The sequence below is a fragment of the Oncorhynchus masou genome, chromosome 1 (assembly GCF_036934945.1).
Source record: "Oncorhynchus masou masou isolate Uvic2021 chromosome 1, UVic_Omas_1.1, whole genome shotgun sequence".
In the NCBI taxonomy this organism is placed as follows: domain Eukaryota; kingdom Metazoa; phylum Chordata; class Actinopteri; order Salmoniformes; family Salmonidae; genus Oncorhynchus; species Oncorhynchus masou.
In genome coordinates, this window is record NC_088212.1 from 24,365,326 (window position 1) to 24,380,730 (window position 15,405).

At 44.0% G+C, this 15,405-nt stretch overlaps 2 protein-coding genes across 3 annotated transcripts in view; one reads left to right on the top strand and one right to left on the bottom strand.

Moving 5' to 3' along the window:
- Nucleotides 1-5,595, top strand: part of LOC135539890 (sarcoplasmic/endoplasmic reticulum calcium ATPase 2-like) — a 28,868-nt gene extending 23,273 nt beyond the window's left edge. For both annotated transcript variants that reach the window (XM_064966121.1, XM_064966130.1), the window contains 11 exons: nt 16-118; nt 205-336; nt 432-551; nt 672-890; nt 2,518-2,853; nt 2,968-3,188; nt 3,288-3,490; nt 3,682-3,767; nt 3,864-3,997; nt 4,140-4,257; nt 4,352-5,595. In XM_064966121.1, coding sequence (XP_064822193.1) covers nt 16-118; nt 205-336; nt 432-551; nt 672-890; nt 2,518-2,853; nt 2,968-3,188; nt 3,288-3,490; nt 3,682-3,767; nt 3,864-3,997; nt 4,140-4,257; nt 4,352-4,624 — 1,945 coding nt within the window. In that variant the 3' untranslated portion in view covers nt 4,625-5,595. The remainder of the gene's footprint in view (nt 1-15; nt 119-204; nt 337-431; nt 552-671; nt 891-2,517; nt 2,854-2,967; nt 3,189-3,287; nt 3,491-3,681; nt 3,768-3,863; nt 3,998-4,139; nt 4,258-4,351) is intronic.
- A 2,181-nt stretch (nt 5,596-7,776) lies between these two features.
- On the bottom strand, nt 7,777-13,275 carry LOC135539902 (anaphase-promoting complex subunit 7-like). Its single transcript, XM_064966143.1, has 11 exons — nt 12,876-13,275; nt 11,661-11,847; nt 11,366-11,485; nt 11,101-11,212; nt 10,836-10,989; nt 10,561-10,703; nt 10,284-10,401; nt 9,431-9,627; nt 9,062-9,286; nt 8,771-8,921; nt 7,777-8,616 (listed from the first exon to the last, which is right to left on the bottom strand). Exons 1-11 carry the CDS (start codon nt 12,974-12,976, stop codon nt 8,427-8,429), a joined length of 1,698 nt encoding a protein of 565 aa, XP_064822215.1. The 5' UTR covers nt 12,977-13,275; the 3' UTR covers nt 7,777-8,426.
- Between the last annotated feature and the right edge of the window lie 2,130 nt (nt 13,276-15,405).

A 15,405-nucleotide genomic window follows, 5' to 3' on the forward strand; every position in this document is an offset into this window, starting at 1 on the left:
TGTGTCTCCCTCCAGGTACCAGGATGGCAGACTAGTGAAGTCCTCTGCGTATGATGGTCTAGTGGAGATTGCCACCATCTGTGCCCTGTGCAATGACTCCTCTCTGGACTTCAATGAGGTCTGTGTGCATACCTGACTGCCTATCTCCTCGTTAATATGGATGTTGAGTAGCGTTGACTGATTGGCTTATGTTTGTGTTGTCAGGCCAAAGGTGTGTATGAGAAGGTTGGCGAGGCTACAGAGACGGCTCTCACCTGCCTGGTGGAGAAGATGAATGCGTTTGACACCGATGTCAAAGGCCTGACCAAGATCGACAGGGCCAACGCCTGCAACTCTGTATGTACACTAACTTCAACCATTGAACAATTAAATGGTGTGGTACTCCACAGCTGGTTGTCAGCAGGTTTTCTGAGTGGTGTGTTGTCTGTCAGGTGATCATGCAACTGATGAAGAAGGAATTCACCCTGGAGTTCTCCAGAGACAGGAAGTCCATGTCTGTGTACTGCACCCCCAACAAGGCCCGCTCCTCACTTGGAAAGATGTTTGTCAAGGTATCCACACATTTTTATAAACTGCTATGTTTGACTCACATTGAACCGAGTGTTAGTGTTTTTAAGTCACCCATGTTTTGAATGTGTGTGTCAACCTTTGAAACACTTTAATCCCCACAGGGTGCCCCCGAGGGAGTTATTGACAGATGTACTCATGTCAGAGTGGGCACCTGCAAGGTTGCCATGACCCCGGGAATCAAAGAGAGGATCATGTCTACGATCCGTGGGTACGGGACTGGGCGTGACACCCTGCGCTGCCTGGCTCTGGCCACCCGGGACACCCCACCCAGGAAGGAGGACATGGTGCTGGTTGATTGTGCCCGCTTCGTTGATTATGAGGTGAGCACTACTCATCACCACTGCATAGAGTAGGAGTTGACAGGCATTTTGCTAAAAGGCATTTGTTATGTGTAGATACCATATCTAACTTATACTGCTGGATCCTATTAATATCATATGAAGACAAATATAAACGCAACATGTAAAGTGGTCCCATGTTTCTTGAGCAGAAATAAGAGGCCAGAAGTTTCCCATACACATAAAAAGCTTATTTCTTTCAAATTTTGTGCTCAAACTTGTTTACCTCCCTGTTGGTGAGAATTTCACCTTTGCCAAGATAATCCATCCACCTGACAGGTGTGGCATATCAAGAAGCTGATTAAACAGCATGATCATTACACAGGTGCACTTTGTGCTGGGGACAATAAAAGGCCACTTTAAAATGTGCAGTTTTGGCACACAACACAATGCCACAGAAATCTCAAGTTTTGAGAGTATGTAATTGGCATGCTGACTGCAGGAATGTCCACCATAGCTGTTGCCAGAGAATTTCATGTTAATTTCACTACCATAAGCCGCCTCCAACGTCATTTTAGAGAATTTGGCAGAACGTCCAGCCGGCCTCACAACCGCAGACCATATGTAACCTCGTCAGCCCAGGACCTCGTCAGCCCAGGACCTCGTCAGCCCAGGACCTCCACATCCGGCTTCGTCACCAGCGGTGTTGTCTGAGACCAGCCACCCGATGAAACTGGGTTTGCACAACCAAAGTATTTCTGTCAAAAACCGTCTGAAGGAATCTCAACTGCATGCTCGTCATCCTCACCAGGTTCTTAACCCAACTGTAGTTCGGCGTCACAACCGACCTCAGCGGCCAAATGCTCACTTTCGATGGAGAAGTGTGCTCTTCAAGTATTAATCCCGGTTTCAACTGTACCAGGCAGATAGCATGTATGGTGTCGTGTGGGCAAGCCGTTTGCTGATGTGAACAGAGTGCCCCGTAGTGGTGGTGGGGTTATGGTAAGGGCAGGCATAAGCTACAGACAATGAACACAATTGCATTTTATTGATGGTAATTTGAATGCACAGAGATATCGTGATGAGATCCTAAGGCCCATTGTCGTGCCATTCATCCGCCACCATTTCAGCATGATAAAGCACAGTTCAATGCCGCAAGGTTCTGTACACAATTCCTGGAAGCTGAAAATGTCCCAGTTCTTCCATGGCCTGTATACTCACCATTGAGTACGTTTGGAATGCTCTGGTTCGACATGTTCGACAGCGTATTCCAGTTCTCGCCAATATCCAGCAACTTCGCACAGCCATTTCATAGGCCACAATCAACAGCCTGATCAACTGTATTCGAAGGAGATGTGTTGTGCTGCGTGAGGCAAATGGTGGTCACACCAGATACTGACTGGTTTTCTGATCTGGGCCCTTACTTCTTTTTCAAACGGATCTGTGACCAACAGATATCTGTATTCCCAGTCATGTAAAATCCATAGATTAGGGCCTAATGAATTTATTTAAATTGACTGATTTCCTTAAATGAACTGTAACTCTATAAATCTTGTGGCATGTTTCTGTTTTTATATTTTTGTTCAGTGTAGCATAACTTTTGGATGTATTGTGCAAAGTTCTAGTAGGAAACCTGATGGTGACTCTGTTTTTGTGTTTCTCTGCCCAGTCTGACCTGACCTTCGTGGGCTGCGTTGGCATGCTGGACCCTCCCAGGACCGAGGTGGCTGCCTCCATCAAGCTGTGTCGCCTAGCCGGCATCCGCGTCATCATGATCACCGGCGACAACAAGGGCACTGCCGTGGCCATCTGCCGCCGTATCGGCATCCTGGGTGAGGAAGACGACGTGGACAAAATGGCGTTCACTGGCCGCGAGTTTGACGACCTGTCCCTTCAGGCCCAACGCGATGCTGTTATCAACGCCCGCTGCTTCGCCCGTGTCGAGCCCTCCCACAAGTCCAAGATCGTTGAGTTCCTGCAGGCCATGGACGAGATCACAGCCATGGTACACTGACCCCCCCCCACTCACATCCTTACTGTACATGCAAAGCTGTTATATCTATTACTGCTGTCTTGTAGCCTCCCATCCACCCTTAAGTATCTGTTGTTTCTCCCACAGACTGGTGATGGAGTGAACGATGCTCCTGCCTTGAAGAAGGCAGAGATTGGCATCGCCATGGGCTCTGGCACTGCCGTGGCCAAGTCGGCCTCTGAGATGGTCCTGGCCGATGACAACTTTTCTTCCATTGTGGCGGCTGTGGAGGAGGGCAGAGCCATCTACAACAACATGAAGCAGTTCATCCGCTACCTCATCTCCTCCAACGTGGGAGAGGTCGTCTGGTGAGTCTGTCATTTACGTACCTCCTCCTGCCAAAGTGATGTCTCTAGTGGTTTTATGGTGCTCCTGTGGAGGTTAATGATGTTTCTCTATGGGGGCAGTATCTTCCTGACGGCTGCTCTGGGCTTCCCTGAGGCTCTGATCCCCGTTCAGCTGCTGTGGGTCAACCTGGTGACAGATGGTCTCCCTGCCACCGCACTGGGCTTCAACCCCCCAGACCTGGACATCATGAACAAGCCCCCCCGCAGTGCCAAGGAGCCCCTCATCTCTGGATGGCTCTTCTTCAGATACCTGGCCATCGGCTGTGAGTTAATGGGACTGTTGTGCTTTGTTTCCAATTCTATATCAGATAGCTCAATCTTAACATTTTCTCAAGCTCACTGCTACTGGCATACCCTGCCACATACTGTTCTTGTACACATCTCTGCCTGTCCATTGTCTTCCAAGTTATAGAACTAGTCTGTCCCAGTCAGTCAGCTGTGTCTCTGTCCTCAGGCTATGTGGGAGCTGCCACAGTGGGAGCCGCTACCTGGTGGTTCGTGGCTGCTGAGGATGGCCCTATGATTTCTCTGTACCAGCTGGTGAGACTAACGCCTAGATGTCATCTTTACTGTCCAAATGGTGTTTTACCTCCCAGCCTTTCTTATGTCTCTCGTGTCTGACTCCTCCCCCCACAGAGCCACTTCCTGCAGTGTTCCCCTGACAACCCTGACTTCTCAGACCTGGAGTGTCATGTGTTTGAGTCCCCCTACCCCATGACCATGGCCCTGTCTGTGCTTGTAACCATTGAGATGTGCAATGCCCTTAACAGGTGAGTCTCCTGCAGTGACATGAGCTTTCTTTCATCCTCAAAAATCATTTGCATTCAGTGGAGGACAGCTCCAACTTTTGTAAGTACAAGAATAGAATATATAGTTTTGACTAATCTGATCCACAATGTGACCTTCTCCCAGCCTGTCAGAGAACCAGTCCCTGCTGCGTATGCCTCCCTGGGAGAACATCTGGCTGCTGGGGGCCATCTGCCTCTCCATGTCCCTCCACTTCCTCATCCTCTATGTGGAGCCACTGCCCGTAAGTCAGCTTTACTTATATCAACCAGGTCAATCTATAGGTTCCCCATGTTCACTCTCTTTCCATCCCTCATTCTCCTCCTCTATCTCTCCAGGTCATCTTCCAGATCACCCCTCTGGACCTGACCCAGTGGCTGGTGGTGCTGAAGATCTCCCTGCCCGTCATCCTGCTGGATGAGCTGCTAAAGTTCGTGGCCAGGAACTACCTGGAACCCGGTAACCAGCCAGAGTCTAAGTCAGCCAGCAAAGGCTGGTCCCTCTCTGCATGCACAGAGGGCATCTCCTGGCCCTTTGTGGGCATCACCCTCCCCCTGGTGCTGTGGCTCTACAGCATCGACACTAACGTGTCTGCCCTGTTCTGGTCCTGACTACACCACACAACCCTCTAAGTGCACCAGTGTGAGTGGAGATTAACACACGTCTAACAAAATCCCCCATTAACCAGGATCAACTACAACAACCACATCAACTGCAGTGAGAGCTCAAGTCAACATTTGTACCTGTGTTGATGACAGATGTAATCTGTGAGCCCTCTGCTGGTTCGTCTCCAGGACATTTTCACCATTCCGCTTTTTTATTCATATTTTTAATGCTTTTTGTTTGTCATTTGGCCATGTCTTTTAATTTAATATCAAGCTTTTGGTTGTTGTTTTTTTTGCTCCCCATTCTTTTTGAACGGGCATAAATAAAATCTGCTATTTAGGAGCTGTTCTGTGTACAGAGAATTAACACTATTTTATCAAAATTAAGATTTTTGTAGCTTTGGGAAGGCGGGGGGGGCAGCGCACAGAACTCAAAACGTTTCACTTGTTTTCAGTGTGAACTTTGACCTCTGAAGAACTTGTAGATAACTATGCTGTGCCATAACTGTAAGGACCATCATTTGCACTGAATCAGAAGTCTGTACCAAAACTGCATGTATTCTGCCCAGGCATGAATAACGGGGATTTCTTCACCAAATTAATGATTGTTCGTTCCCCTGTTTGCTTTTTGTTGTGTTTATTTCTGCTCTAGTCAGAGCACAGCTACCTCAATACTATTGATATCACAATTGATTACTACGTTTTCCTCAGTAAGCTTTTCATAAACATTGTCATATTGAGTGTTGAGGTATGTGCCATTTCGCTTGTGAATAAGGAAATCTAGAGCCCTCATTTGCCTTTTTATGTTGCTTTTTTAAAGTTAATCTGTGTTCTTTTGATGTTCCTTGAGGGCGGTTAGGAGAAATATGTAAATGTTACCTTAGTTCAATTCAAAGCAGTTTTTTGTAATATAGACAAGCCTGTCGTTAAACACGTTTACTTGAACACAATATATTCTGTCTTTTCATTAAGGTGAACTTTTTTATGTTTGGTCTTCATTTATGGACACTGTAGTGTCTTATTACAATAATTCTATAGATTAAATATTGTGCATATACTGTACTTTAATATGTATAAACACACCAAGTGGTGGATTTTCTTATCAGTTTAGCACAAGATGGATGCTTTGATGGGATTGTTGTGGTCAGCACTCCCTATTGGGGTGGATCACTAAGCAGACTGCTTTGGCCATAGTATATAGGCCCAATGCTAAAATGACTGGCTTGTAGAAGAGTCTGTACATATAACACAATAGTATCTATGTGTATAGAGTTTTAAAGATGCTCCATAACTTTTACACTAGTTTTACTTGAGCGTGTTTTAGAAACACTGTAGGTAATGGGTATTCCTAGAAAGCATGCTTTTCCCAATACCATGCCAGTAAATGCTTGAGTGTTCTTAAACTTAACGGCTATTTCTTTCAATCAGTGGTGCAAAGAATACCCAATTGTCATACTTGAGTAAAAGTGAAATACTACTTGAGTAAAGTCTTTTTGATTTTAAATACTCTTACTTTTGATATGTAAGTATCATTTAAAATGGCTTATTATGCAAACCAGATGGTACACTTGTTTTTATTTACAGATAGCCAGGGTCACACTCCAACACTCATTTACAAATGAAGCGTTTGTGTTTAGTGAGTCTGCCAGATCAGAGGCAGTAGGGTGTGTGAATTGGACCATTTTCTGTCCTACTAAGCTATCAAAACTTTAACGAGTATTTTGGGGTGTCAAGGAAAATGTATCGAGTAAAAAGTACATCATTTTCTTTAGGGATGTAGTGAAGTAAAAGTTGACAAATATAAATAGTAAAGTACAGATATATATATACACACACACACAAAAAAAAATGACTTTAGTACTTTAAAGTAATTTTGCTTAAGTACTTTACACCACTGAATGTCTTACTGCATTTATTCCCATCTTTTTGTTTGCACGTGGCATGGCCCTAGGTCATCTACTGCTTCATTTCCTACAGTCATGTCTAATGGCTTTCTGTTCACCATGCCTTTTTAAATTCCCAGTGAGAGAGACATGTCTGTTTGCATCTTTGCTTTTTTGACCTATGCCTTGTTTCTGTCTGTCCTATGATTGATTTGGTTTCTCCCTGTCTTTCTCTCTCCTCTCTCTGCAGCTAGTGCCGTGTAAGCCCGCTCCTCCTAGAAATCCCTTGTAGGAACTGCTTTAGTGTTGTGCATGTGTTTTGAGCAGCACATCTTCCAAGATCTGCATGTCAATAAAGAAGAGCTATCAAGACATGATTGATACATTTCATAAGCAATTACATGACAAAAAAAGGAATCAAATGGTATATATTTTTTAACTGAATGGGTATAAATGTTTTTGGAATCAAATGAACCAATCCCAGTTCCCTCCATCCTTACAACATGAAGAGCCATAGGCTGCGTTTACACATGACAGCCCATTTCTGGTCTTTTGCCCAATTATTGGCAAAAGTAGAAAAATATCAGAATTGGGTTGCCTGTGTAAATGCAGCCTTCAAACTAGACACAGAGTTCCTCTTATCTTAATGTACACTTCCATGATGCATGTCCTCTGAAGCAGCCATTTGATCAGATGTGTAATTAATGTATTGATAAATTAAATGGACAAAAGTACAAATGTTATCTTTTCCTAAGGAACTTTTTGGGGGGATGTGTAAAATAACCAAATAGACTTTTCTTTTCGCTGTAATGTGCAACATTTTTGAAGCATCTGGGAAGGCGAAGGTGTGGCGATAGATCCATTACCCTGAAAGGAAGTCAGTCGCTTCAATGGCACACGTGTGCCAAACTCATTTCAGAGCTGACGATTGTATAGTCATGACTTGTGGTTTCAGGTAAATAAAGCAATTCTACATTAATATGTTGCCGATCTTCTATATGCCAGATTGGAGATGTGTATTCATTTGAAGCTACCTTGCTTCTAGCCTAAATACAAGGCTGTTTTAGAGCAGTATTTCCCAACTCCAGTCCTTGTACCCTCAACGGTACACATTTTAGCCCCAGACAAGCAAACTTGATTCAACTTGTCAACTAATCATCAAGCCCTCAATTAATTGAATCACATGCGTTTGTCTGGGGGTACTGGAGGACAAGTTGACTAGAACTGTTACTCAAATCACTAATACACCACAAACTTCAATAAAATGTCAAGGCATGAGACCAGACGTCATGATTTTATATCTCCTACACACACACACACACACACACAGTTAAACATCTGCATTGGAAAACTAACATTACTTTGCAAAGAATGTGTCAAATTAAATGACCCCATGATTGACACATAGGTCTTAAGTTACCTGATTATTCAGAAGGGAAAGTATGTCACAAGTTTCACACCAATGTGTGTTAATACATGCAAATATTACAAACACAAAAAAACAATTTCAATGATTACTGGCTTCAGATTATCTTGTGTTAACCCAACAAACAAGGAAACTCCGGGGCCATGGCCCAACAATCCTAAATAACCTCATCCCCTTTACCCTTGGACCCCTGATGGGTATGAAATAGGTTAGTAACGTTCATTTTCACCTACCAACTAATCAGTGATCGCAAAGGGAAGGAGACGTGGAATGGCAGGTTATAATTTTGGGCTGCTGGGTTGTAAAATGCATCCTCCCCAAACCTCAGTGGCTGCTATGATGACGTCAATAACCCTGAGATGGGGGTTTATACACCTGTATCTTGTATACACCCATATAGAGTCCACCGGAACATTACATCAGGAACCCATGATGCCCATGTGTGGCATATTCCCCCAGCCCCCCGCTGTGCACCTGGCGTCTCTGCAGTGGGCCTGGGTCACTGCATGCCAAACCACTGCTCCTGGTCTGCCCACTGGGCTGCCTCACTGTCACTGCCTTCCAGCTCTCCATCCTCCCCGCTGCCCTCCATGTCATCTCCATCCAGCTCCACAGTGGCATCAGCAGGGCTCTCCTCCTTCTCCATCTTCTGCATTCCTTCCAGAGACTTCTGGTCATTCGGGTCCAGGCTGAAAGACAGATGGAGTCAGATGATAGAGAAGCATGTGCAGTCTCAAGATCGAAGTGCACCATTTACATATTTGAGAAAAGGTAGGCCTAAGAGCGACACTGCATTAACATTTCATGAGTTCTGTAAAACCCTGGACTTTGGTGTAACATTACCTAAGTGCTATGCTGTATTGGTCCATAGCCTCTTGGTAATCGTTGACCGCCACCAAGAAATCCCCCAGCATCCTGTGCAGCACACAGTCGCTCTGATTGGCCAAGGCATTACGGAGAAGAGCAATCCCTTCCTCGTATTTCTGTTCCCGACCTTAAATGGGAAAACAAAACACAATATCAACTCTTGTCCCCAACATCTTCGGTAAAAGAAAAATGACAAAATACAATGGTTATAAATCTCTACAGCAAAACAACTAATAGAACTTCAGGGTTTGCAACCAAGCCACATACTTAGCAGTTCTGCCTTCTTGACCACAGCCTTGGTGTAGTCAGGCCTCTGGGCTAGCGCCTTGTCCAGCAGGGTTTTGGCCTTTTCCTGGGTCACAGGGTCCTCCAGGCAGACTGTAGCCAGGATGGTCAGAGTCTGGGCATTCGCTCCCAGGGTCTTATAGATGTTATTGGCCATCCCCATTGCCTCTCGAATCCCATTGGATGCCAGGTAACAGTCAATCAGACCTGGGGACAGAGAAGGCTCATGACTAACTCAATACTAGTAACAAAACAAAAAACAACATCTGATGTTGCAGCTTTATGTGGGGGTTCAAGATGAAAACAGATGTTCATTACAATGATGCGATCAGAACAAGAAGGTCCCCTTGCCTTCATAGCAGTCCAGACGGCAGGGCGCAAGGCGCATGGCCTCTCTGAAGTGGATGATGGCCTCCTGCACTCGGCCCATGTTTCTCAGTGCTGCCCCTTTCAGGAGGAGGGCTTGCACACTGTTGCTGTTCAGCTGGATGGCCTTGGCACCCAGGTAGAGGGCCCGGGAGTAGCGCTTACTGTAGAAGCTGTGACATCTGAGCCACCAAAAACCAGATTGGTAGGAACATGTATTTAGCCACTGTGTTCTTGGGGACCTTCAATGCAGAAATGTTTTGGTACCCTTCCCCAGATCTGTGCCTCGGCACAATCCTGTCTCGTAGCTCTACAAACAATTATTTCGACCTCATGGCTTGGTTTTTGCTCCGACATGCCCTGTCAACTGTGGGACCTTATATAGACAGGTTTGTGCCTTTCCAAATCTTGTCCAATCAATTAAATTTACCACAGGTGGAGTTGTAGAAACATCTCAAGGATGATCAATGGAAACAGGATGCACCCAAGCTCAATTTTGAGTCTCATAGCAAAGGGTCTGAATCCTTATGTAAAACGGTATCTGTTTTTTTTCATACATTTGCAACAATTTCTAAAAACCTGTTTTTGCTTTGTCATTATGGGGGTATTGTGAATTGATGAGGTAAAAAAAATGTTTTTAATCCATTTTAGAATAAGGCTGTAACCTAACAAAATGTAGAAAAAGTCAAGGGGTCTGAATACTTTCCAAATGCACTGTATAGTGAGCAATATGTTTGGAACATCGAATTGCAATACATATACAATCATGAGAATCGCAACAGATATCGTATCAGCACCTAAGTATCGTGATTATCCTGGCAATTCCCAGCCGTATTACCCAGATATGACCCAGGGCTCTGCATGCTGGTCTGAGATGTTGAACAGCCTTCCTCCCAGGACCTCAACATCCTCCAGGTGCCCCTCACGTGCCATAAGGTAGCCATATACATCCATGCCTGACAGTAAGTAAAGACAACATAACTGAATTAGTTCAACTATAAATAAAAACCTAATAGTTAATGTCTTAGATAAGAATCGCTAGACTAGCTTAGTGAGTCCTAGGAAACTGATTTATTTAGTCAGTGATGGGTTTTCTGATGTCTGCTGTCCAGTACCTTTGATCAGATAAGGGTCCAGCATCTGGGCCTGCTCAAACTTCAGGATGGAGTTCTTTGTGTCGCCTGCCCTGAAGTACACATCTGCCAGGCTCACCAGCAGGTCCACATTGTCACGCATTAGAGACTTCTTCTCCAGGGAGCTGAGAAGGAGAATCAGGAAACAGAGAAACACAACACCCAGAATGAGAGCCATAGTTTAACAACACCCCGGAGATTATGATTCATGAAATGAATAACACTCCCATGGTGGGATGAGGAACTGGTCTGCTCACCGGATGGAGTTGATTGCTCTGTGGTTGTCCCCTGCATGTATGAAGGCATAGGATTTGATCCACACAGAGAGCCACTCCAGGTTGGGAAGACTCTGGATCACATCCATAGTCATGGACGCCACCTCAGCACCCTTCACTGACAGAGACAGGAGACCTACAACAGACACGAGTTAAAAGAACCCTTCAAAATGAAGAGCACAACAACATGGGATTTTGGCATGTCTGTGTGACGCACTACAGAAACATCCCAGTAACTAATCCACACCAATGATGGCATCCAGTGCCAAGGGACACTGTCTCAGGACCTCTTTGTAGCTTGTGACAGCAGAGCGTTCGTGTCCAGCCTTCCTGTACAGATTAGCCAGCATCATGTTGATCTGAGGAAAGAAACAAATATGCAATTCGGAAATTCCTCACAAGACTCTGGGCTGCTTTACTTGATTGAAATAGTCATAAAACGACACTGCAAGCTTGGGTGTCATTGAGAGAGGATGGGGCTTTCAGGAGGGGACCTCAAAACAGCAACCTACCTTTGGGGTTCTCTGTCTAGATGGAATCCCATCAAGCACTGCAATTGCATCCTTATCCAGCTTCAGGATGGTGTAGCACTCTGCAATCTTATACTTGACCTCAATCTCTGAGGGAAAACTCTGAAATAAAGAAAAATGGCATTTGGTCAATTCAGAAGGCATTGCACATTGTACACTATTACAAATAGTCTGTAGAGCAGCTCAGTCAAATGTGCATTATTTTTAACGAATGACATGGATGCCTGTTGCTACAGCCAGATATGTTGTAATTGACAGAGTTGGGAGCCTTCCACACCTGTGACTGCAAGGAGGATGCAGTTCCCCCTGTAGATGGCCGCACTTTAGAAGTTTTGCTGAGCACTTTCTTCTGCTGCAGTGCCATGTTGTACTTGCAAGCAGCATTACGGTACTCCTTGTCATGGAAGATGGCATCTGCATGATAAACCAGCAGCTGGTACTTCTGGGATGGTGAGAACAGTTCTCTGAAAGAACAGATGTGGTACATGCATCACCCTCTGGCATAGTATTTGTCTGACAATAACTATATGAAGTGGTCAAGGAAATTAGCAATCAACATACAAAATCTTTTCACAAATAGTCACATTATTAATCCAGATACAACTACACTGAACAAAAATATAAAATGCAACATCTAAAGTGCTGGTCCTATGTCTCATAAGCTGATCCCAGAAATGTTCCATATGCACAAAAAGCTTATTTCCCTCAAATTTTGTGCACAAATGTGTTTAAATCGCAATTGGTGAGCATTTTACCCATTGTCAAGATAATCTATTCACCTGACAGGTGTGGTGTATAAAAAAGAAAATCACTGAAAAACAGCATGATCATTACACAGGTGCACCTTGTGCTGGGCACAAAAGGCCGGTGCTGTTTTGTCATGCAACAATACCACAGATGTCTCAAGTTGAGGGAGCATGGATATGGCATGCTGACTGTAGGACTGTCCACCAGAGCTGTTTCCAGATAATTTAATGTTAATTCCACTACCATAAGCAACCTCCAACGTTGTAATAGAAAATTTGGCAGTCCATCCAACCGGCCTCACAACCACAGACCATGTGTAACCACACCTGCCCAGGATCCTCAGTGAGTTAACCTGGCTCCCAAGTGGGTGGGCCTCTGCCCAGTCATGTAAAATCCATAGATTATGGCCTAATGCATTTTTTTTCCTTCAATTTACTGATTTCCTTATATGAACTGCAACTCAACAAAATCTTTGCGTTCATATTCTTGTTCAGTGTACATTTACACCCATCTTAAGCTAGTTGGCTTGCTAGCTAGATATAAATACTACCAACTGCGTCCTTGTCAGCTTGGCTCGTGACGATAAGCATGCATTGATTAGGACATGTTATCAATTGTACAGAATTATATGCTTTTGAAGATGATCGAACGGAGTGAATAACTAATAACTAGTTAGGTAGCTAATACCTCAGAGAGATGTTCAGTAGCTAGCCAGCCAGCTAGCTAATACTATACTGTTACTTACGGATTGTTATTGCTCATTGTCAGCAGTAAACTACTAATTATCCGAACGTTTGAGTGAAGTCCCGCGGCGGCCATATCCCTCACATGATCTATGACGTTCATTTCGATGTAGTTTGATGGCTTGCTTTAAGATAAAAATCTAAAGTTTACGATTGCAGACAGGTAGTTTACTTGCTAGCTATCATCATAAACTGCGATGTATTAAATATGGCGCCGCAAGTTGAAGGACCATTCAATTATGTTTTTCTTTTATAAAAACATATCATTGCTACGTGTCATAAATATGACCGTTTTTTATCCTCTGTATAAATGACAAAAATGTAAGTAATACGTTTTAAAACCTTAAACGGACACAAAGTTGTCCTGTTCAAGGCGAATAGAGTACCACAGTTGTAATACCCTAGCGGTCAAACAGGAAAATTGTCAGGGTTGTCAGGTCCAACTAAAATGTCTAGCCCAATGAAATCTGAAAACTTGCCCCAAAAAGGGTTTCGCAGAAAGAGAGGTGTTGCCACATTTATCCAATAAATGTTTGTTTCCCCATAACGTTATCGAGCAAATTATGGATTTTTTTAATGACGTAGGCTATTAATTAAGCAAAATTCGGTTTTCTATCAAAATAATAATTCTTGCGAGTTTAAGAATGTCACAAGAGAAAAGATCAATCGCCCTTATTAAACTCTCCAGATCATTTTCCATCAATGGATGTCGATGTAACTTGTTTTGACTGCCATAATTAAGCAATAAGGCACGATGATGTGTGATATATGGCTAACATAGACCCTAGACCCACTCCAAAATACTTGTGCTTCTAGTTCCGACAGTGCAGTAATATCTAACAAGTAATATTTAACAATTACACAACATCAAATCAAATGTTATTGGTCACACACACATGGTTAGCAGATGTTAATGCGAGTGTAGCGAAATGCTTGTGCTTCTAGTTCCGACAGTGCAGTACTATCTAACACGTAAACTAACAATTCCCAACAACTACCTAATACACACAAATCTAAAGGGATGGAATAAGAATATGTACATAGAAATATATGGATGAGTGATGCCGAGCAGCATAGGCAAGGTGCAATAGATGGTATAAGGCACAGTATATACATATGAGTAATGTAAGATATGTTAACATTATTAAAGTGGCATTGTTTAAAGTGACTAGTGATCCATTTATTAGAGTGGCCAGTGATATGAGTCTCTGTGTAGGCAGCAGTCTCTCTGAGTTAGTGATTGCTGTTTCGTCTGATGGCCTTGAGATAGAAGCTGTTTTTCAGTCCCTCGGTCCAAGCTTTGATGCACCTGTACAGACCTCACCTTCTGGATGGTAGCGGGGAGAACAGACAGTGGCTCGGGTGGTTGTTGTCCTTGATGATCTTTTTGGCTTTGTTGTGACATCGGGTGCTGTAGTTGTCTTGGAGGACAGGTCGTTTGCCCCCGGTGATGCGCTGTGCAGACAGCACCACCCTCTGGGAGAGCCTTGCAGTTCAGGGAGGTGCAGTTGCCCTACCAGCTTGTGATACAGCCCAACAGGATGCTCTCGATTGTGCATCTGTAAATGTTTGTGAGGGTTTTGGGTGACAAGACAAATTTCTTCAGCCTTCTTAGGTAGAAGAGGCGCTGTTGCACCTTCACCACACTGTCTGTGTGAGTGGACCATTTCAGTTTGTCAGTGATGTGTACGCAGAGGAACTTGAAGCTTTCCACCGTCTCCACTGAGGTCCCGTCTATGTGGATAGGGGGGTGCACCCTCTGCTGTTTCCTGAAGTCCACGATCATCTCCTTTTGTTTTGTTGCCATTGAATGAGAGGTTATTTTCCTGTAACCAGATTCTCAGAGCCCTCACCCCCTCCCTGTAAGCTGTCTCGTCATTGTTGATAATCAAGTCTACTACTGTTGTGTCATCTGCGAACCACATTCTTACATATGTATTCCTCTCGTCTAGATGGGATAGGGTATAGTGCAGTGTGATGGTGATTGCATCGTCTGTGGATCTATTGGGCAGGTAAAAAATTGAAGTGGGTCTAGGGTGACAGGTAAGGAAGAGGTGATATGATCCTTGACTAGTCTCTCAAAGCACAAAGCACTTCATGATGACAGAAGTAAGTGCTACGAGGCTATAGTCATTTAGTTCAGTTACATTGGCCTTCTTGGGTACAGGAACAACGCTATCAATGTGGTCTGTGGTTGTGAGGCCGGTTGGACGTCTTGCCAAATTCTCTAAAATGACGTTGGAGGATTATGGTGGAGAAATTAACATTCAATTGTTTGGCAACAGCTCTGGTGGACATTCCTGCAGTCAGCTTGCAAAATGTATACTCATCTGTGGCATTGTGTTGTGTGACAAAACTGCACATTTTAGCTTTTTGTGCATATGGAACATTTCTGGAATCTTCTATTTCAGCTCATGAAACATGGGACCAACACTTTAAATGTTGCCTTTATATTTTGTTCAGAATAATATTTTTTTTTTCAAAAAGCAACACAGGCCTAATACCTGTAAAGTCACAAGTGACCATTTTTTG

Coding starts and splice junctions, on each gene's coding strand:
- LOC135539902 (XM_064966143.1), bottom strand. CDS start 12,976: ATGAACGTCATAGATCATGTGAGGGATATGGCCGCCGCGGGACTTCAC. Junction 8,922..9,061: donor CAAGAAGGCAGAACTGCTAA/GTATGTGGCTTG, acceptor TTCCCATTTAAG/GTCGGGAACAGAAATACGAG. Junction 8,617..8,770: donor CAATACAGCATAGCACTTAG/GTAATGTTACAC, acceptor TCTGTCTTTCAG/CCTGGACCCGAATGACCAGA.